General features: G+C 41.5%; 1 protein-coding gene across 6 annotated transcripts in view; it reads left to right on the top strand.

Moving 5' to 3' along the window:
- Positions 1 to 22,446, top strand: part of SLC9A7 (solute carrier family 9 member A7) — a 111,096-nt gene that overhangs the window by 51,241 nt on the left and 37,409 nt on the right. For all 6 annotated transcript variants that reach the window (XR_006275015.1, XR_006275005.1, XR_006274994.1 and 3 more), the window contains exons 2-7: positions 8,419 to 8,618; positions 9,835 to 9,912; positions 10,661 to 10,737; positions 12,789 to 12,901; positions 14,247 to 14,352; positions 16,722 to 16,863. Coding sequence is in view for 3 of the 6 variants with exons in the window: in XM_038401387.2 (XP_038257315.1) it covers positions 8,419 to 8,618; positions 9,835 to 9,912; positions 10,661 to 10,737; positions 12,789 to 12,901; positions 14,247 to 14,352; positions 16,722 to 16,863 (716 nt within the window). In the remaining 3 variants the exon portion in view is untranslated. The remainder of the gene's footprint in view (positions 1 to 8,418; positions 8,619 to 9,834; positions 9,913 to 10,660; positions 10,738 to 12,788; positions 12,902 to 14,246; positions 14,353 to 16,721; positions 16,864 to 22,446) is intronic.

The raw sequence follows: 22,446 nt of genomic DNA, 5'->3' as shown, positions 1-22,446 counted from the left end.
GCAGAGTCCAGTTGTATAACCACGGCCTATAATTTTTACCCCATAGGTATTAGTATACTTTCGTGGCTAGTAACCCTTTATCTGCTCATCTCTCTACATTTGCCATAATGTGTATGCAATTTTGATCTTTTTCTGGTATTTTTAATGGTGGTTTTTTTTCTGATGCTTTATAACTGAGGTAGTCAGTCACCCTGGAATGAACAATGTTCTTCAGATTGCTGACTATTAAATTAAAAAGTGCTAATTCCAGGGCTGATTTTTGCTGGGTTTTTATTACACTCTTACACCCATAATTTTTCTATTGGTCTAAATGAAAATGCACTCTTTCTGACTACTTTCTGCTTCTGTCAAGCATCTTTTAAACTACATTGTAGTATGTAACTAATCTACTGTAAACAATAGTTCATATGCAATATAAGATGGAAAATATTATACTGCCTTTATAGAATACTATACAACATACTGTTTATAGTCTTGGGGTATCTTTTTAACTTTTCAAGTTTTTTATAAAATTGCTTCAAAAGTCCTGCTGAAATCAAGATAATTTTTGTCCACTGCATTCCCTTAGTCTGCCTAATCAGTAAAGTCTTAAAAAAAAAAATAAAAATTCTCTGGGTCAGTATTTGAATGGTGAAGAGATTCTTCTTAGATCCTACAAAAAATAAAGTTTTGGTATGCTTGATCTTATTTTCTTTCATTCAGCATTGGCTAGAAGAGATGGGGAGGAGATGGTGTGGCATAACCTTTTGGATGTCCCCAAATTTAAGATTTGAGCTGGCTTGTCTGGTATATTTTATGGACCCATAAACCCCTGAAATCTAATTACTGCACACCAGATTCCTTCAAGTGTTTACACAGATCCTCTTGTTATTTCTTAAATGCAGTTATGTGGTTATTGCAGTACGGCTGGGTATAAATCTGAGTCTCAAGTTTTAAAGACTGGCACTATATTTGCCTTTCTTCAATTGTGTCACACCTCGTCTGTTCCCGAAGACTTATCAGAAATGATTACTACCTTTTCAGCTTTCAGAGTAGCAGCCGTGTTAGTCTATATTCGCAAAAAGAAAAGGAGTACTTGTGGCACCTTAGAGACTAACAAATTTATTTGAGCATAAGCTTTTGTGAGCTACAGCTCACTTCATCGGATGCATTATGTAATAATGAAGTGAGCTGCAGCTCACGAAAGCTTATGCTCAAATAAATTTGTTAGTCTCTAAGGTGCCACAAGTACTCCTTACCTTTTCAGCAGTTTTCTTCCTCATTTCTTGTGAAGCTTTTTGGTGTATTTTATCCAGTCCTGCTGACTTGCAGGTATTTCTTTAAAAGCTATCCTTTGCAACCATTAATATGATTCATGGTTCAGAATCATCCCAGTTACCATTTTTAAAGTTTTATTCTTTATTTTCAGATTCTTTGTTTTTGAAGTCTTAACTCTCCCTTGTGCCTCATCCCTGCTGTCTAATGAAGAGAACAAGAGTAATTTAAGAGCTTATGGTGGGCTGTAGGGAATGCCTTTCAAAGTGTGTGAGAAGAAATGGGAGGAAAGTATGTTACAATTACAACAAACTTTTCTTTAATATTTTCTGGCACTTACTTTACATTTATACCAAAGGTTTACTGTGTAATATTATCTAGATTGAATGACATGTGCAGACTGTTCAAAATGCACGTTAATTTTTGTTGTCATTTTGCAAATATATGTACCAGGCCAAAGACCTCTTTCTCAGAAAATGGCGGTAAAGTACAGTTGCACTTCTCAGTCTCCTACTGGAGTCGTGTACATAGAATGTTGAGGTGCCTTTTTGTTCCGATTTTTCAATTGCATATTTCCGTATGTAAGGAGTAAGGCTTAGATTTTTGTCATGGATCTTTTTAGTAAAAGTCATGAACAAGTCAAGGGCTTCCGTGAATTTCTCTTTACTGCCCATGACCTGTGCGTGACTTTCACTAAAAATATCCATGATAAAATGGGAAGGTGGCTGGGAGCTCCTGGGTCCCCGCCACCTATGGGCGCTCAGAGCTCCAGGGTCGCCCTGTCCCCCGTGAGGCTGGGGAGCTGCAGTGATCCTCCTGCTCACAGCTGGGGAACTGCCACGGATCTCCCTGCCCCCATCGCTGGGGAGCTGCGGGGTACCCCCGCTGCCCATGGTGGCTTGGGGGCCCGGTGCCTCAGACGACGGGCATACCTCACAGCTCCCTACCATTGTGAGAGGTGATGGGACAGTGCAGCTCCCAGCCGCCGGGGCTGAAGTCACAGATTCTTTGGATCTTTGGAAGTCACAGGTTCTGTGACCTCCATGAAAAAATTGTAGCCTTAGTGGGGAGCCAGTGTAAAAGCTATCAGAGAATTAAGTTGAACATTGCTACGCTGGAACTCTGGAAAGCATCTTGCACCTAGTAAATTCTAAAACTTTTTTCTTCAGAAATTAGGTTTGACTCTTATAATTTATTTTATTGCTGCATAGGAAAAATAGGAAGTATAGCAAGAGACCACCCTGGCTTAACCAGGAGATCTTCAATGATCTAAAAATAAGAGTCCCACAAAAAGTGGAAACAAGGTCAAATTACAAAGGATGAATATAAACAAATAACACAAGTATGTAGGGACAAAATTAGAAAGCCCAAGGCACAAAAGGAAATCAAACTAGCTAGAGACATAAGGGGTAACAAGAAAACATTCTACAAATACATTAGAAGCAAGAGGAAGACCAAGGACAGGGTATGTCCGTTACTCAAAGGCGGGGGGGCGGGAATAATAACAGAAATGGCAGAGGAGCATTAATGACTTCTTTGTTTTGGTTTTCACCAAGAAGGTTGGTGGTGATTGGACATTTAATGTACTGAATGCCAGTGAAATTGAGATAGGATCAGAAGAGGCTAAACTAGGGAAAGAACAAGTTAAAAATTCCTTGGACAAATTAGATGTCTTCAAGTCACCAGGGCCTGATGAAATGCATCCTAGAATGCTCAAGGAGCTGACTGAGGAGATATCTGAGCTATTAGCGATATCTTTGAAAAGTCACGGAAGATTGGGAGAGTTTCCAGTAGATTGGAAAAGGGCAAATATCATGCCCATCTATAAAAAAGGGAAAAAAGGATAACCAAGGAAATTAGACCTGTCAGCTTACCTTCTGTACCCAGAAAGATAATGGAGCAAATAATTAAGCAATCAATTTGCAAACATCTAGAAGATAAGGTGATAAGTAACAGTCAGCATGGATTTGTCAAAAACAAATCATGTCAAACCAACCTGATAGCCTTTTTTGATAGGGTAACAAGTCTTGTGGATGGGGGGGGGGAAGCAGTAGACATGGTATATCTTGATTTTAGTAAAGCTTTTGATATTGTCTTGCATGACCTTCTCATAACAAACTTGGGAAATTGAACCTAGATGGAGCTACTATAAGGTGGGCACAAAACTGGTTGGAAAACCGTTCCCAGAGAGTAGTTATCAGTGGTTCATAGTCATGCTGGAAGGGCATAACGAGTGGGGTCCTGCAGGGATCAGTTCTGGGTCCGGTTCTCCTCAGTATCGTCATCCATCATTTAGATAATGGCATACAGAGTACACTTATAAAGTTTGCAGATAACACGCTGGGAAGGGTTGCAAGTGCTTTGGAGGATAGGATTAAAATTCAAATGGTCTGGACAAACTGTAGAAATGGCCTGAAGTAAACAGGAGGAAATTCAATAAGGACAAATTGCCGATTAAAGGGATGCTGGCACTGCATTTTTGGCAGGTTAGACCTCAATGGGGAAAATATTTCCATGATCATAGCAGCCTGCTGTGCTCTGCATAACATTTGTGAAGCTAAGCGGGAACGTTTCCACAGGGGTGGAACATTGAGGTGGATTGGCTGGCTGCTGCTTTTGAGCAGCCAGATACTAGGGTTGTTGGAGGGCAGTGGTGGTGGTGGGGCTATTCAAATCAGGGGGGCTCGGAAGGAGCATTTTGACAATGAGCTCCAGTAATGTCTGTCTAATGCATTTTGCCAGGTGTCGTTTTCTTACGCTGTAGTAATGATTGTTGTGTATACGTTAATTTTATAATGCAAATGCACCGATTTGCCATTGTATAGGTATAGGAATCACCGTTTGCAGGAGAGCGGGGAGCTCTCCACGCTGAGCAAACAGGAAGAGGATTTTCAAAAATTCCTGGGACTGTAAAGGGGGGGAAGCATGCCTGTATACCTGGCTGCAGGGCAGCAGAGTTCAAACTGGAGACCAGAGCAGTCATGATGGGCATTGTGGGACACTTCCTGGAGGCCACTTAGGGTGACATAAGCAATGCTGTGTCCGCACTGATACCTCATTGCTCTAACTTTGTCGCCATAAGCTTTACACCTCATGTTGAGGTGGTTTTGATATGTTGGTGTAGCAGCAGAGATAAATTGGCAGGAGGAACATTGCAGTGTGTACGCCTCCACATTTAGGTTGATTTTAGCTGCCTTATGTCGACTTAACTGTATAGACAAGACCTCAGTTTGCTGTGTCTGGTAATGCAAACATGCCAATTAGTCTTTTCAGAGTCTTGGGTCAAACCATTTCCCCTGAATTCAATACAAGAAATTTTTTAGCTTCTTTCCAGCAGTTTTAGAGGAGATATTCCTCTTGCAGTGGTGCCTATTTGACTTCTAAGATTAGAAGCACTTTAAGGGTAGGTTTACACTGCACAGTTAACTCAGGCACTTACCTGGTTTTAACCCAAATCCTTTTATCATCCACACAGAATCCCTCTGACCCAGCTATGGAGATGCTTTAAGCCTGGGCTAGTTTACTCAGCTGGGCTCAGCTTGAACTCAGGCTGGAATCCACCCACTCTGCAGTGAGAATGCAGGCTAAATTACTCGAGTGCTGATAGTCCTCTAGTGCCTTTCCACAATTTCCACCCCCGCATCCCTCCTTGAAGGACAGACAAGTTCTCCTGAGCATCTTAGCACAAAGGATCGGCCCACAAACGTGGGTGAATGCGGATAATGTGGGCAGGGCTTTGCTCACACCCCAAGCTAGGGTGACCTGGGTGCCAATCACCTGAGTGAATTGTGCAGTGTAAACATAGCTAAAAATACAATACTGTACCTGAGACCTTAGCCTAGAGGCTCCTGGCTCTTTTTATGAGGTAAAATCTCCTCCTAAAGACCTCCAGACAAGTATTTTCTATATTGATTTTGGTTCTTAATTAACTTTCCACCAAAGAATCCTCATAATGAGGAAACAGAATCACTACATATTCTGCAATTTGCTACACAGACTCTTTATTTTTAGAATCCTTAAGGCTTTGTCTAACAGAGTAATGGAATCAAAGCTCTAGTGGATTTATGCTTAGTGTTAACAGGCCAGCAATTAATGCTGAAGTAAACCAGGATTACTCAACTTGCCCATCAAGCAATGCTAAATCTGTCTTCTCTTTCCATTTGTCTTGAAGCTGCGATTCTGTCACACTTCTTCTGGAATTGGGTTAAGCCATATATTCAGAGAGATTGTCTAAAAGATGAATTTGTATTCCTTGTGATGTATAAACTTCAGCGCAGGGCTTGCAAATCCAGCCTTTCTGATGTGAATCAAAGTGCTCAATCTACCTAAAATTAAGCCTCTCTAACGTTTTGTATGCATGCAGCCCTATCACAAGCAAGTGAACTTAATGGCATGTGACATCTTTTCAGAGTTGATTTATTTGTCATATGTCTGAAGGGAGATGTGAAAGCAACACAAAGGTCTCTAAGCCAGACCAAGGCATGTAGAAGGTTGAATACATAGCAAAGAAAATAAAATACTTCTACATTTTCTACCAGAGGATCTCAAAATGCTGCATAAGTGTTGATGAATTCATCCTTTCTGCACCTCACTTTCCTGACTGGTAAAATACATCTACTTCACAGATGTACTAAGAGTTAAATAACTTTCCCAAGGTCATATTAAAACTATGTGGCAGAGCCTAGAATAGAGCCCAGTTCTGTGCTTTGGTAACAAGCCCATCCAACTCCTGAACTGATATGGCAAAGCACATGTACCTTTTAGAGTAGGCCAGACATTATCTGACAAAAATGCCCATTTTTTTTGGTAAGCAAAATGTTTCACATAAATGTGTTTGGTTTTTGACAAAATTTTGTTTTTGTGGGAGGGAGGGGGCAGGAGACAAACATTTTGTTTCAACATTTTCCAAAGTGAAACATCTTGGTTTTTTTTTGTTTTTTTTTTTTGTTTTTGGTTTCAAAACAACTTTTCATTTTGAAATTTTATATCTCAAAAAAACATTTTGATATGGCAAAACTAAAACTAAACATTTTGATCTAAAATGGGTTTTGTGGGGTTTTTAAAATTTCATTTAATGGGAAACTTGGAAAAAATGTTTTTCATTCCATTTCGGAACCGAAGAAAGTTTGAAATTGCAGAATTTCTTATGAAAAAAACTGGTTCCTGCCTGGCTCTAGTAATTTCCATCTCTTGTATAATTGTATTAAGGGGATGGAATTTCCCTGGCTTCCCACTATTTCAAATAAAACGTTCCTTACTAGCTTCCTTTGTTGCCTCTCGGGGCTTTGAAGGCTGCCATTTCAAAGATGCACTATAACCTTGTCCACATTGTGTGCGGTTGTCTGTTTTTTGCAGTGATGCAGGTATATTATTATATAGGTTTTTAATGTAAGTTTTTATTTACAAAACCTGTGTCTTGGGTCCAAACTATTTCTAAATATCTGTTTGCAAGACAAGATCAGATTCCCCCTCCCCCCCGGTCTGTTAAACCCCCAGTAGATTAATCACTTACACAATAACTTTGATGTGGCTAGCCATAGATCTTGTGAAATGATAGGAGAAGCCGTGTGCAAGTCCCTTCCTCATTTATGCCTGTTTCCATGTACTTAGGACACTCTCCTCAATCTGTGCCCAGTCTGTCTGCACTCTCCCTCTATAATGCTGTGTTGCTTCTGATGACCACCCACCCCTTTAGGTAATGGAAACCCCGAGATAAGAAATGAAGAACAACTTTATAAGCAGGGGTGGGCATTTGGAGAACTTGGTTTCTGATGTTACCTACTGTTGCCAGACTCTGTGCTCAGTGAGGAGGGTGGGTCCAGACATGGCTATGTTGTGTGAATCCCCATTCAGCTGCAGCTAAGCATTGGGGTTACATCGGTACAGAAGAATACATGCATGTTTTAGGGTACTTTCCAGATGGCTGCTTTGATTATTGCATTGAATTTTTTATTTATATCTATATAATGATTACACAAAGTATGTTTAATTTTTAAAAGATGCATATTGGTTATAAATATATTTCACCTAAAACTTTTAAATGAACTGCCTTAGTTTGATTACAGAAAAAGAGTAGATTGGATCCAATTCTATAATAAGATTATGTACAACACTACAATAGGACTGACTAATGCAATAGCAAGGGGGATTTCCAACTTTTATGTGTAAAGAGTTAAGCAGATGATGGTAGTTTCCAGGTCTAGCTAAAGGAGGGAAACTTCACCTCCACATCTCCAGCAAAAATCAAATACAAACAGTCTTCCAAGCTGAAGTCTTAGTCTAGCTGTAGCCACAATCCTCTTCTTTGCTGGAGCTTTTCTCATTCCATTACCTGTATAAAATTGCGTCTATTAAATTTTAGTAAACAATAAGTGAGACTGCAGTTCATTTCAGCTATCTTGATCTAGAACAATTATTTATCCAGGTTAAAAATCATCCTCTCAGAAAATGAAATAAAACACATTCCATCAACACAGTTTTCTACAAGTGTGAGGAGAGACAACTGTGCAAAGCTATGAGAATTTGCACCATTAAACTTTGCCAAATTTCCCGTACTTAACTGAAATGGAAATCCTGTGCAGTAAATGGCTTCGCTGAAGTGCAGCTGGCTCCTGGTGCATATTGTCTGGATGATTGGTTGCTAAATTTGCAATGCACTGAACGTCTCCCTCTTTCTCTCTCCAATGTTGGTTGCAGAATTATAGCAGTGATGCTTTCATGTTACTCTAAGTGAAATACTGTGGCAAAATAGATATATTTGTTTGAATTAAATAACTTGCAAACTATTTTAAAACTGGTATTTGTTATCTCTGTGGGATGTTGCCAATGTAAAGTGGTTTATTTTCTGTATTTTACAATTATATGGCTTTCAGCACAATTCTGAATGATAATTCCCCATGATAGGAGTACATAGAAAGAAATAGGAACAATTTCAATTTCACTTTTTAAATTTTGCTATTCAGTTCAATTGAAACCAGCATCTTTAATCCTGACCTGCTTTGAGCATCCCTAGTTTAGAAACATCAGTAAGTCGGTCACTACAAAATATGTGCATGGTATGTTCCCTTCCATGTATTGTGCACTGAGTGATACTTGAATCTAGAAACTCTCAGCTTAAGCCAAATTCATGTAATTACAGACTCTTAAAAACATTTTATGTTTCAGGACTCATTGTTGGTGTGATCTTGAGATATGGTTCTCCCTCCAGCAGTGGCCATGACAAGCCATTCAGCTGCTCGCAGGAGGACAGACCATTTACGACGCTGTTGATCAATGTCAGTGGAAAGTTTTTTGAGTACACCCTTAAAGGAGAAATAAGCCCTGGAAAAATACACAACGTGGAACAGAATGACATGTTGCGAAAGGTAAGGATAGTTGAGTTTTTGTGAATAACTATTGACCTATTTTGTGAATGACTGCTGCATAGGTGACATTTCCTGTTTCACGCTGTTCTCTTTACCAACATTTCCCTTCTTCTCCTCCAAACTGAGTGTATGGTATGATATTAAGTACTGTATTTCCAGATGTAATAAACTAAATTATTTATTTAAACTCATTCCAAAGTGTCCTCTGCATAGCATTCATTGACAAAATTGTATTTTTTTTGTATCCTAGTGTTCACGTGTCCTTTCGTAACAGTTAAAGAATTAATGTATGCTCAGTATAACCAAAGCCATTTCTGTATAATTAGCTAACATTTATGGATCCACGTCAAGACACTAATTGCTATTGAGGTCCAACTCAGTCCTATAGTACAAGGACTTTTCTACATTTAGCAGCATCTTTGATTTTTCTTCTCTATTTTTTTTAGTTCAGTTATGTTCAAGGAAAAACTAGTTTCATTTCTCCCCCCTTCCATCAAATGTAAAATATCTGAAACTGGGATCTATATATGAACCCTAAGTTAGACACAACAGTTTTCTAGTAGTACTGATCACTGACTTTTTACAATTTCTGGTGTATCTTCTGTTTTAAATTCTTCTGCTGTCTTGAACAATTTGGCCTGGCTTTCATTTGGACTTGACACAACTTCCACTGAAGAAAATATCTGTGTGTGTGTGTGTGTGTGTGTGTGTGTGTGTGTGTGTGTGCACGCACATGCCTGTGGTTTGGGTGACTTACTCGTATGGTAATTGTATGCAAAAGATGTATTTTTTTAAGTGTAAATAGTGTTTGGCGCTACAAATAAGAACCAGAAATCTGCACAAATATTATGGTTGATACCATGATAAGGGGCTTTATGCAGCACCTTTTGAATCTAAATTTCTGTGTTTCTGGCTCATTTAAGGAGGGGACTACCAGTTGGGACTGTTAAGCTCTAGAAGAATCCTGAATATGTTGTTATATCAAAGTTCTCCAAATACAGTGGTCTCTATTAAAATCTTCATTTCTTTGCCTTTGCACATATATAATGTTATTTCATGGATTGTAAAGAAAATACCTAGCAAATTGTTTAACATTTACTTCTTCCAAAGGTAAAATTGTAAGCATGTTATTGGCAACTGCTGTCTGTGTACTCTGTTCTTTTTTTGGTTTTAAATGGGCTTTTACTTTTTTTTTTTTTTTTTTTTTTTTTTAAAGGTAACATTTGACCCAGAAGTTTTCTTCAACATTCTGTTGCCTCCTATTATTTTCCATGCTGGGTACAGCTTGAAGAAGGTAAGTGTAAGCAATTTCTGAGAATGTACTTGCATGATACTTTCGGCCTAATGCTGAATCACTAACAGCTAGAGTACAATCTCCATTAGTGCCGCAGTCCTGAGCAGAAGTGTCTTTTTTGTGGTGCCTCTTGCAAAACTAGATAGTCTTGTCCATTGTTTCTAAACAGTTGCCTAGTTTTAAGAGAAAGTATACTATTTTACTAGTCAATATATAGACTGTTGTATTAGTTATGTGTTGTCTTACATTATTTACCCCTGAATGTTGCTATTGAATAAGCAAAATAAACTTAAACAATATATCCCTGGGAATTGTCTGGTTTTCCTCTGCATTCTATGCATTCAGTGAGTTACTTTTAGAGAGATGGGCCCAAACCTAAACTGCGATCTGAACACCTCTGAATATTGGAGGATGGAAATTCAGGACTGCACTTTGTGACTTGGGGCCAACACCTACGGTTATTTTCCTTTTAAACTCTTGGCCCTCTGTTTAAATTAGTCACACAAACATCAGGTTATAAAGCTGTGTCTCAACAAGCCCCACATAAGAATTTAAACATGATTCAGGGGGGACTTGTATTAAATTTGTTTAAATATTACAGAAGATTCACATAGTAGGATTGAAAATATTATTTCCTTCCAGAGTGGAAGGCTGTTTCCTTATATTGCTGTAGGACTGTGCTATACATTTTGTTGATGTCAGAGTTTTCACATAGCTGAGCTTTAATATAATTTTTTTTCTCATACAGAGACACTTTTTCAGGAATCTGGGGTCTATTCTGGCTTATGCCTTTTTAGGAACTGCAGTCTCTTGTTTTATTATTGGGTGAGTGAGCTTTGTGAGATTGTGCAACTTTTATGTACTAGTTTTAAGTTAATGAAATAAATGCCATATCTCCCTAAACTTCTGATTTCTAGTGATTAGAACAGTGACTGTAAATTTTCAATTAGGGTTTTATTGGTGTGTCCTTTTGGCAAAATTCAGCCTCTAAAATGAAGCTGGAATTTGGTTGACTTCAGATAGGGTTTTGCTTTCTTACAGAGCTGCTGGAAACAGACCACGAAGTTTGTCCTAACAATTCAGTTCCATGGTGGTCACTGCTATTTTCCAACCCTACAGTCCTAGAGATCCAAGTTTGTTTGGTTCAATTAATCAGTTATGAAAACAAAACTTTACAAAATACTTGATTCTAAATGAATTGGCCTCTATTTCTAATGAAGATGCATTTAATCCAGAGAATAGAGGTAACTGCTAACCAAGAGTCTTGACTCCACTTTTAGAAGCATCCTCTTTCACCTACTTAAAAATAAGACACACAAGCAAAATGGTTTTAATTGTGAATACTTATTCTGTTAACAATGTTGCATCTTTTCAGCATGTGGACTTTTATAAGAGCTTTAATGTGTGTGTATATATACTTAGTAGCTGCTTTATTGCATTTGCTATCTTGAGGGAATTTTACTGCCGAGGAAAAAATAATTTAATAGCTGTTACAGTGCAAAGTTCCTTCCGTAAGTACTGTACAATTCATTGGGGGAAATTTTTGGATTCTGTGTTTTTAATCATGAGGACAGACTATATTTCTGACTTCCTAGGTACTAAATGATCTGTGTTGGGTAATATCACACTCTGGACTCAGATGATGAGGAAGCATCTGTTGAGAGATTAGAGTTCCACTCTCACTGTTCGATACTGAGCTCTGGGCCTGGGCTTCACTAGAAAATTACGTCAGTTTAATTACATCAGTCAGTCGGGTGTGAAAAATCCACACACCCGAGAGGCGTTGTTAAGCTGACCTAAGTACCCGTGTGGACAGCGCTAGATCGATGGAAGAATTCTTCCATCGACCTAGTTACTGCTTCTCAAGGACGTGTATTACCTAGACCAGTGGTTTTCAGACTGCGAGTTGTGACCCAGAACTGGGTTGCAGAATGTAAGGCACTGGTCACAGCAGCTCTGGTCAGCACTGCTGACCAGGCTGTTAAAAGTCCCGAGGGTGGTGCTGCCCAGCTAAGGCAGGCTAGTTCCTACCTGTTCCAACACCTCGCTATGCCCTGGAAGCAGCCAGCAGCAGGTCTGGCTTCTAGGCAGGGGTGCCATGGGGCTCCGCGTGCTGCCTGAGCACTGGCTCCGCACTCCCATTGGCTGCTCTCTGGCCAATGGGAGCTGGGTAGGGGGGCAGTGTCTGTGGGCGAGAGCCATGCAGAGCTGCTTGTGCACATCCGCCTGGGAGCTGGACCTGTTGCTGGCCGCTTCTGGGGCACAGCGTGGTCCACAGTGCCAGGTCAGGCAGAAAGCCTGCGTTAGCACCCCCGCTGCGCTGCTGACCAGGAGCTGCTGGAGATAAGCCTGTGCCGCAATCCCCTGCACCCCAAACCCCTCATCCCCAGCCCCACCCCAGAGCCTGCATCCCTAGCTCAGAGCCTTGACCCCCCTCCTGCACCCCAACCCCCTGCCCAGCCCAGAGCCCCCTCCCACACCCTGAACCCCTCATTCCTGGCCCCACCCTGCAGCCCTCACCCCAGCACCCCAACCCTCTGCCCCAGCCCTGAGCCCTCTGCCCCAGCTCCCTTGGGTTGTGGGCATCAACAATTTTCTTCAACTCGGTCGCCAGAAAAAAAAAGTTTGAAAACCACTGACTTACCCCAATGAGAGAACCCCTCCCATCAGTGTAGACGCTACCTATGCCAAAGCTGTAGCATTACAAGTGTAGATAATTCCCCCCCCTCCCACACCCACACCCACACACCCCCCCTTAGTGTGGCAAGGCCTACCTGAGCAGTGATGAGAAGATTTTCTTTCCTATACTCTTCAGAGCCTCACAAAGGAGACCCTCCCTGTTTTGATAAACACTGCTTTATCCTCTTTTACTGCAGGAATCTCATGTATGGTGTTGTAAAACTAATGAAGTTAGTGGGACAACTCTCTCATAAATTTTACTATACAGACTGTCTCCTCTTCGGAGCTGTCATATCTGCTACTGATCCAGGTATTGCAGTTACTTAAATTATTCCATTGATAACACATTTTTGAGGATGTGTAGCTGATAATTCTAATGTTTTTTTTTTTCTTTTCAGTTCCATTACAATGGTAACTGTGTGTACGTACTGTATGATGTGTATATATTGGGCATCAGGAAAGTTGGTATCTGGCAAAGACTGTGCTGGTATCTGGCTAGACAACACATTTAGAAACAAAATGTACTGATTGGCTCTGCTGATATGTTTTCCTTAATAGAGTTTTCCTTTCATGAATATAAACTTTAATTCAGTTGAATGAATGTAATCTTTTCATTTTCTGGAGAGCCTGGCTATCCCTTTATAGATTCACTGCTTGAAATATAGTATTAGTTTTTATAAAATAGGCGCAATTTTTTTTTTTTAAATTTAAGGTGTTTTTTTATTTTAATATATTTTAGTATTTCAGTATAAGGACACTTTTTTGTTTATAGCCAACTCTTTAACCTTTTTAGAGATGGTGTTTTCGAATTTCAGTGCTACAGACCCATAAAGTTGTCTAAGTTTTGGAAACCAACATCTCTGGAGAAATGTTGTGCGTGCGTGTGTCTGTCTGTCTGAAGTACAAAGCAGGAACTATATTTTAAAACACACATTTTTACATATTCAGTATCTGTTTTTGTGAAAATGGGAAGTGGCAACCAGCCGTTGAGATGGACTGCTGGTATTTGGGTTCACTTCTGCTTCCTTTTACATGGAAACTGACATATGATGCATGAAAATAAGCTACACATGGGGTGAGTCTCCAGGACCTTCTTCCTCAATATCAGACCAAAGTTATTGTTCGAAAGGATTGACTTGAATAATTACTAGTCTTGTCTGGTCCTTCTCCATTTCTGTTTGCAAATATGTTTATAACATAGAGTGTACTTTTTGGACAAAGTACTTACGAATGGTTTTATGTTTTTTGTTCTTTGTGGGGTTCTTTTTTTTTTTTTTAAAAGAACTGAAATACTAAAGATTTGTGTGAAAAGGCTGTAAAAGCCTTCTGTTGTTTGTTACCAGTCCACAACTTTTTTCTGGTCCAATGGTTTGGAGGACTTCTTAGAGAAATTTCTTGTGTGTGAGAGAGACAGCGAGAGAGACAGACCCGTTTTGGAATAAGTGTGCCCTAAAACTGTCATTCCTCCTCCAACAGGCAATTTACCTGTACAGTATGACTCATAATTAAATATGACTAAAGTCTTTCCCGTTTTGAAGTTGTTCCACAGTCTATGGTTTCTGCTTCTTTAGGAAAATTGGAAAATGTCTGCTCCTTCCAGCTCACAAGCACTCACAATAAACTAATGCACATATTCTTTCTTACTATTTTTATAGTTACTGTACTGGCAATATTTAATGAACTGCATGCTGATGTCGATCTCTATGCCCTTCTGTTCGGAGAGAGTGTTCTAAATGATGCTGTTGCCATTGTATTGTCCTCGTAAGTAACAATTCAGGCTTATGCTATGTGAAATTTTCTATTTCTTGTTGTGATTTAAGTGGTAGCTGTAAATCATATAATTTTTCTAAAATCTTAATCTCCACATTTCTTTTTCTAAATGGATTCTGCCTTGTCAACTGAATTGATAAACGTTGCTAACGTTTTTGTCTATGCTACAGAGCTGTGTAATTAGGGTGATCAGATAGCAAGTGTAAAAAATCGGGATGAGGGTGGGAGGTAATAGGTGCCTATATAAGAAAAAGCCCCCAAAATTGGAACTGTCCCTATAAAATCAGGACATCTGGTCACCCTATGTGTAATGAATCAGGCAGAAGAGACTCATGGACTATTAGGGTTGGAAGAGACCTTCGGAGGTCATCTAGTCAAAACCCCTGTTCAAAGCAGGACCAACACCAACTAACTCATCCCAGCCACGATTTTGTGAAGCTGGGCCTTAAAATCCTCTAAGGATGGAGATTCCACCACGTCTCTAGGCAACCCATTCCAGTGCTTCACCACCCTCTTAGTGAAATAGTTTCCTAATATCCAACATAGTCCTCCCACGCTGTAACTTAAGAACATTGCTTCTTGTTCTGTCATCTACCACCACTGAGAACAGCCTATCTCCATTCTCTTTGGAAGCCTCCTTCAGGTAATTGACGGCGGCTATCAAATCCCCCCTCACTCTTCTGCAAACTAAATAAGATCAGTTCCCTCAGCCTCTCCTCATAAGTAATGTGCCCCAGCCCCCTAATCATTTTCATTGCCCTCTGCTGGACTCTCTCCAATTTGTCCACATCTCTTCTGCAGTGGGGGAACCAAAACTGGACACAGTACTCCAGATGTGGCCTCACCAGTGCTGAATAGAGGGGAATAATCACTTCCCTCGATCTGCTGGCAGTGCTCCGACTAATACAGTCCAATCTGCCGTTGACCTTCTTGGCAACAAGTGCACACTGTTGACTCGTATCCAGTTTCTCGTCCACTGTAATCCCCAGGTCGTTTTTTGCAGAACTGCTGCTTAGTCAGTCGGTCCCCAGCCTGTAGTGGTGCATGGGATTCTTCCTTCCTAAGTGCAGGACTCTGCACTTGTCCTTGTTGAACCTCATCAGATTTCTTTTGGCCCAATCCTCCAATTTGTCTAGGTCACTCTCGACCCTATCCCTACCCTCCAGCCTATCTACCTCTCCCCCCAGCTTAGTGTCATCTGTGAACTTGCTGAGGGTGCAATTCATCCTATCATCCAGAACATTAATAAAGACGTTGAACAAAACCAGCCCCAGAACTGACTCGTGGGGCACTCTGCTTGACACCGGCTGCCAACTAGACATCGAGCCATTGGTCACTACCCATTGAGCCCAACATCTAGCCAGCTTTCTATCCACCTTATAGTCCTTTCATCCAATCCATACTTCTTTAATTTGCTGGCAAGAATACTGTGGGAGACCATATCAAGAGCTTTGCTAAAGTCAAGATATATCACATCCACTGCTTTCCCCATATCCACAGAGCCAGTTATCTCATCATAGAAGGCAATCAATTTGGTCAGGCATGACTTGCCCTTGGTGAATCCATGTTGACTGTTCCTGATCACCTTCCTCTCCTCCAAGTGCTTCAGAATGGATTCCTTGAGGATCTGCTCCATGATTTTGCCAGGGACTGACGTGAGGCTGACCAGTCTGTAGTTCCCCAGGTTCTCTTTCTTCCCTTTTTTTTAAAATATGGGCACTATATTTGCCTTTTTCCAATCATCCGGGACCTCTCCCAATCACCATGAATTTTCAAAGATAATGAAAATTCTCTGCAATCACCTCAGCCAACTTCCTCAGCACCCTCGGATGCATTAGATCAGGACCCATGGACTTGTGCATGTCCAGCTTTTCTAAATAGTCCTTAACCAGCTCTTCAATCACTGCAGGCTGCTCACCTCCTCCTTATACGGTGTTGCCCAGTGCAGCAGTCTGGGAGCTGACCTTGACTGTGAAGACTGAGGCAAAAAAAGCATTGAGTACTTCAGCTTTTTCCACATCATCTGTCACTATGTTGCCTCTCCCATTCAGTAAGGATTCCACACCTTCCCTGACCAGCTTATTGCTAACATACCCTGTAGAAACCCTTCTTGTTACCCTTCATATCCCTTGCTAGCTGCAATTCCAATTGTGCCTTGGCCTTCCTGATTACACACCCAAGAAGGAGCTCCTGGTTGGCTGCTGGGACTCAACCAGAATTGGCATTTAGAATCTGAATCTAGCAGAATACAATATCCCTTTGCTTAATGATCTGGCATAAAAGATTTTGTTGCCATCACTAACTCCTCCGTTGTCATCTGACTCTTTTTTTTTTTTTTTTTTTTTTTTTCCCCTCCCTAGATCGATAGTTGCCTACCAGCCAACAGGTGAAAACACCCATGCGTTTGATGCCGCAGCATTTTTCAAATCAGTTGGAGTTTTCCTTGGAATATTCAGTGGCTCTTTCATGATGGGAGCAGTGACAGGGGTTGTGACAGCTCTGATATCCTTTCTTGTGTTTAACTCTTCCAAAGTGCAGGTGTGTTAGCATTAAACGTTAAGCCCTGATCCTGCATGAGGACTCCAGCAGGTTTCAATCATTATTAGTCAACACATTTACTGAACACAACTTGCCATAGTCTACATTGACTGACTTTAAAATTGTGATCAGTATCGTGTCATTTTAGGCCTTGCCTCTGCTAGGAAGGGGTTGCTGATGTAGCTATAATAGCAAAACAGGTGGAGACACAACTTATGCTGGCAAAATAACTCTTGCTTGTGTAGGTTATACCAGTTTCCCCCAAACAAAATAAACTGTTTTTGCAAAAGGACATTATTATTAGTATAACTGCATCTATATTGGGACTTTTGCTAGCATAGCTGTGTGGATCTGGAGGGTAATTTTTTTTTATTCATACTCCTAATCTATAAAGCTTTGCCAGTAAAATTTTTAAGTGTAGATCAGGCCTTAGTCACCCATACAGCAAGGGGAATAGCTGTATAACCACTTGTGAGGGGGTGTACCAGACTCTTTGAGGCCCTCTGGAGGGCCCTGTAGTCTTACCTCATCCCACTCCAGAAAAAGGTAGTAGAGTGGAGTTCTCCATGTGGCCTAGAGAGGCTTCTGGGGAGGCAGCCAATCAGGGCTCAGCAGGTTAGTATAAAAAAAAAAGCTGGAGGGCTAGAGTGAGTTCAGTTCTTTGCTGGAGCTGGAGGAGTGTGGATGGTGTGCCTGGCTGGCTAATGAAGCTACAGGACCTCAGACAGAGCAGTGCTAGCCAAGATCTGATGGAGGAAGAAGGAGCTCCTGGCTGGCTGCTGGGACTCAACCAGGACAAGGCCCTGAAGTAAGGATGAAGAATGTGCTGGGCCTGCGGGGAAGTTGCCCAGGAAATCATAGCAGCAATTCATAGATTCACAGATATTAAGGTCAGAAGGGACCATTCTGATCATCTAGTCTGACCTCCTGCACCACGCAGGCCACAGAATCTCACCCACCCACTCTTGCGAAAAACCTCATTTATGTCTGAGCTATTGAAGTCCTCAAATTGTGGTTTAAAGACTTCAAGGAGCAGAGAATCCTCCATCAAGTGACCTGTGCCCCATGCTACAGAGGAAGGCGAAAAACCTCCAGGGCCTCTTCCAATCTGCCCTGGAGGAAAATTCCTTCCCGAACCCAAATATGGCAATCAGCAAAACCCTGCGCATATGGGCAAGATTCACCAGCCAGATACTACAGAAAATTCTTTCCTGGGTAACTCAGATCCCACCCATCTAATATCCCATTACAGGCCATTTGGCCTATTTACCATGAATATTTAAAGATCAATTAATTACCAAAATCACGTTATCCCATCATACCATCTCCTCCATAAACTTATCAAGTTTAATCTTAAAGCCAGATAGATCTTTTGCCCCCACTGCTTCCCTTGGAAGGCTATTGGAAAACTTCACTCCTCTGATAAAGGGACAGAGTGGATGGCTGCTATTATAGGGTCCCTGGGACCCAGAGTAGTGGGTGGGCCTGGGTCTCCCCCATTGGCCACTGGGGAAGTGACCTGGATTTTGATACACCTCAGAAGGGGAACTTAACCCTTTTAGTAGCCCAGGAGGAGAGCTGGGGACAGAAAGGCCTAGAGAGGACATGGACATTGCCTTCAGGGAAATCGCTTTGGGGTACCAGGGTCAAGGCCATTAAAAGACCACAGGACTCATTAAGGGCCTTAGCCCAAGGAGGGCTACAGGGAGAGAGAGGGCTTGCATATGTACTCTGCCCAGGGGAAGCTCCTGAGAGGCCTGCCACCCATCTACACCACCTTCATACTGGTATAACTCTTTCCGCACTAAGGATTTTACTGGTATAAAAATATCTGTAAAAATCACACACCCCTAAGTGACATAGCTACATTAGTGAGACTTGCATATAGATCATAATTGTAGTGGAAATGTACCCTTAAAGAAGCAGTTTTAACACTTGGTGGTTCATATTCACTATTCCAATGCCTTAACCACTTGAGACATTAATAACCCTTTCAGACACTATTGGGCTCTTGCTATGGGCCTTATGTTTAATCTTTCTGCAGGAGTCTCATCTCAGATGTTGTTCAAATAAAACTCAATTCTATCTTTATCAGTATTGATATAATATGACACACTTCACATGAATTTTTTTCCATTCTTTTCAAGCCTATGTCCCAATTCTACTATTGGATCTGCAGTGGAGTGCTGTACACAGGTACAATGATCAGTCTCTGTCGATCTGGTTGCAGGACTGAGGCATTGGGCCTAAAGCTTGACTGGAGTAAGCGATCATGACGCTTCATCAAACTCACAGCCTTTTCTTCTAGATATGCTGGTGTACTCTTATTCAAACACAGTCTGTCTTTCTTTGATGCATGTGTGCATCAGAAAACTGATGTCAAAGGAGTGGAAGGTGTTAAATATTTTTTTAATCATAAATTCACGACATTTCATTTTGGACAACATTTTCCCCAAAGTGTGTCTCATTACATGTTCCCATAGCCCAGGCCATCTGACTGCTCTCCCAGCCCCCACCATGCCCATGTCCTGCATAATGAAAATGCTTAAGGCATTAAGAGAGAAAAGGTGTTGTGGTACCTCTTACAGTCTGAATTTTCCGACTTCTCAGGTCGGAGTGACCATTAACATAATACCAGAGGTGGGCAAACTACAGGCCACATCCGGCCTGCAGAACCTTCCTACCCAGCCCCTGAGCCCCTGGCCCCAGAGGCTAGCCCCCGGCCCCTCCCCTGCTGTTCTCCCTCCCCCACAGCCTCAGTTCACTGTGCCGCCGGTGCAATGCTCTGGGCAGCGGGGTTGCGAGCTCCTGGGGCAGTGCAGCTGCAGAGCCTAGCCTGATCCAGTGCTCTGTGCTGCGCAGCGCATGGCTGGCTCCAGCCGGGTGGCGAGGCTGGAGCGCCGCCAGCCACGAGCGCTCCAGGCAGCGCTGTAAGGGGGCAGGGCTGTTGAATAGAGGGCAGGGGTGTTTGGGGTGGTGGTCAGGGAGTGGGGGTGTGAATGGGGTTGGGGCGGTCAGAGGGCGGGGAACAGAGGTTGAAATGGGGGCAGTCAGGAAGGGGGGGGTTGGATGGGGTCAGTCAGGGGACAGGGAGCAGGGGGGTGGATGGGGCAGGGGTCCTGGGGGGGTTGTCAGGGAATGGAGTGGTTAGATGGGGCAGGAGTCCCAGGGGTGGGGCTGTTGAGGCAGGGGGGATAGGGGATGGGTGCCGGGCCATGCCTGGCTGTTTGGGGAAATACAGCCTCCCCTAATCAGCCCTCCATAAAATTTCCGAAACCCGATGTGGCCCTTAGGCCAAAAAGTTTGCCTGCCCCTGTGTTAATACAGTGCTCCTCAAACTGGTCTGTGGTCTGCCAATGGTCTATAGGGAGCTGGCTAGTCACATGTTGCTGCTACTTCAATGTATATTCAACTACCAAATGTATGTATTAAAATACATAAATAGTTGTAACGTGACACATCCATTTTAGCATTTGCTCTAGCTGACACGGATATTATTTGCTGAGGAATGGGAGGCAGAGTGGCCAGTCAGGGAATAGAAAGGGAAGTTGTTCACAAGATAACATCTATTAAGAAAAAGCTTGAGACTTTGCTTTAACATACATGCACTGGAATCCTCAGTTAGGGTATGAAACTTTAAACTCTTTCTTTTAAAAGTGAGATTCACTTCAAAAAATTTAATTTTATCCAAGTATAATACTGAAAATAAAGATTTTAATTAGCTATAAAAGAAGAGTAACACGTTACTGTTAAGTCACACACAAGCTTCATAAATTTCTGCTTCTGACTGATTTTCCCCAGTATTGACACAGCTTTGAACACTATGCCTGCCTCTGCACCATTTTGTCATTGAGGATTGATTAAATAAATAGGGGAAGTTTAGTCATGCATTACCCATTTTTAAAATTGTTTTGATTGTTTCTTATAGTTATGCAAATAACTTGCTTTTGTTCTTTTGGTTTTTGGTAAGATATCCAGGGACTGATAGCTGGTCAGTATTGCCACACTCAACTGTGTGTGATTTTTAAAAAAAATATTGTAAGGGTATTGCACATAATATTTCCTTGCAAGTGCAGAGTCTGCCTGCTTGTTGTGCATACAAGCACAGTACGGTGCCCTCTCCACAATATTGTGGGCTTTGGTGAGGGAAGGGAATAATATGAAGAATAAGGTAATAGCCAAAATACCAGTCTTATTCTTTGGTATAATGTCACCATCATCGAATGGCCTTCATCATCTGAGGTTGGTCTTATCTAACTCTAACTCCAGCCAGATTAAGCTGCAGACTCCATCCTTGCCTTTCAATAATAACAATGTAATAACTTTGAGAGAGAAAAGTAATGGGACTACTTAATGCTAAAGGGATTTTAATTGAAATACAGTGTTCTCATTCATTTGGCCACCTGTGGTGGTACATGGTTAATCACGGCCCCATCATGATCATGGAATTCTGTGGTAAAGCCCCCATGAGAGCAGCAGAGTTTCCTCTTGTGAGGCAATGGGAGAGGTAGGGAGCATGGTCTCCAAACCTTGTGGCTCTCCAGAGGAAGGAATTGCCATCCCTCATTAGTGCTCCTCAGCCTCCCCTTCAACCACTGGCTCATGGCTCCTCAGCGGGCATGTTGCCATTGTATAATGGTAGTGAAGAGTGGGTATTAACAAGGCACTGACAAACCCATATAGATGTCAGCTGGAATCTGAGGGGAGCACGCTGCATACACTTGCTGCATCCTGGTTCTATGTTTGCTCACCTGACAGTGACTCAATCCAATGGTTTCCAGCTGTGAGGAGGGGCTTCTGTGGAGATGAGAAAAGAAGAATCCTGCAGTAGCCAGAGCAGCCTCTCCCATACCCATCAGCAAATTAAGGATCTTTTTGCTGCTGCTAATAGCTCTTTTGTTTCATTCTGCCTCTTAAAGCTCAGAGATGCATAGGACCCATACTCATTTTAGATACAATCAACTGTATGAAGTGTCCTGAATGCCTACCAGAGTTTGATGGCAGCACAGAAACTGGAAATTACCTAAAACATTAATATGAAAGAATGCAACCAGTTTTTTCTATCATAACTATTTTGAGGTCTAGAGCAGGTGCTATTTTAAAGTTAGAATGGAAGTTGAATTCAATCTCCCATCTTTCAGTAACTGTGAGCTTCTCAAACAAATTCCTTTTGGGCTGACATTATCTGGGCTTGCTCTTATGTCAAGGATGAATCTTTGTTTTCCTGAAAGACTGAGTTAAATTGGTTCAGCTGGTTTGTTTCTAAGTTATATGGGCAAGGAAAAAATACAGCTTCATTGAAGCTGAGATTTTTGTTTGCCTCAAAGGCTACAAAAATAGCCAAGTTTTGAAGAAAAATGACTCTGTAGCTTCAAAGTTATAAAGGTGGCATACTGGAGCATATATATCAAAACTCTTTCTTTCAGATTTCAAAGATGCCTTGGTAAAAGACAGCTGGTCTTCTCTGGCTGGGTGTGCTCTAAACTAAAATGTTTCTGGACTTTTAAAAAAAATTAATTTAAAAAAAAACACCCAGGAAAATCTTTA

Source organism: Dermochelys coriacea, chromosome 1 (genome assembly GCF_009764565.3).
Source record: "Dermochelys coriacea isolate rDerCor1 chromosome 1, rDerCor1.pri.v4, whole genome shotgun sequence".
Taxonomy (NCBI): domain Eukaryota; kingdom Metazoa; phylum Chordata; order Testudines; family Dermochelyidae; genus Dermochelys; species Dermochelys coriacea.
Note: the sequence above shows the minus strand (reverse complement) of the source record. Positions and strands in the feature narration are given on the sequence as shown.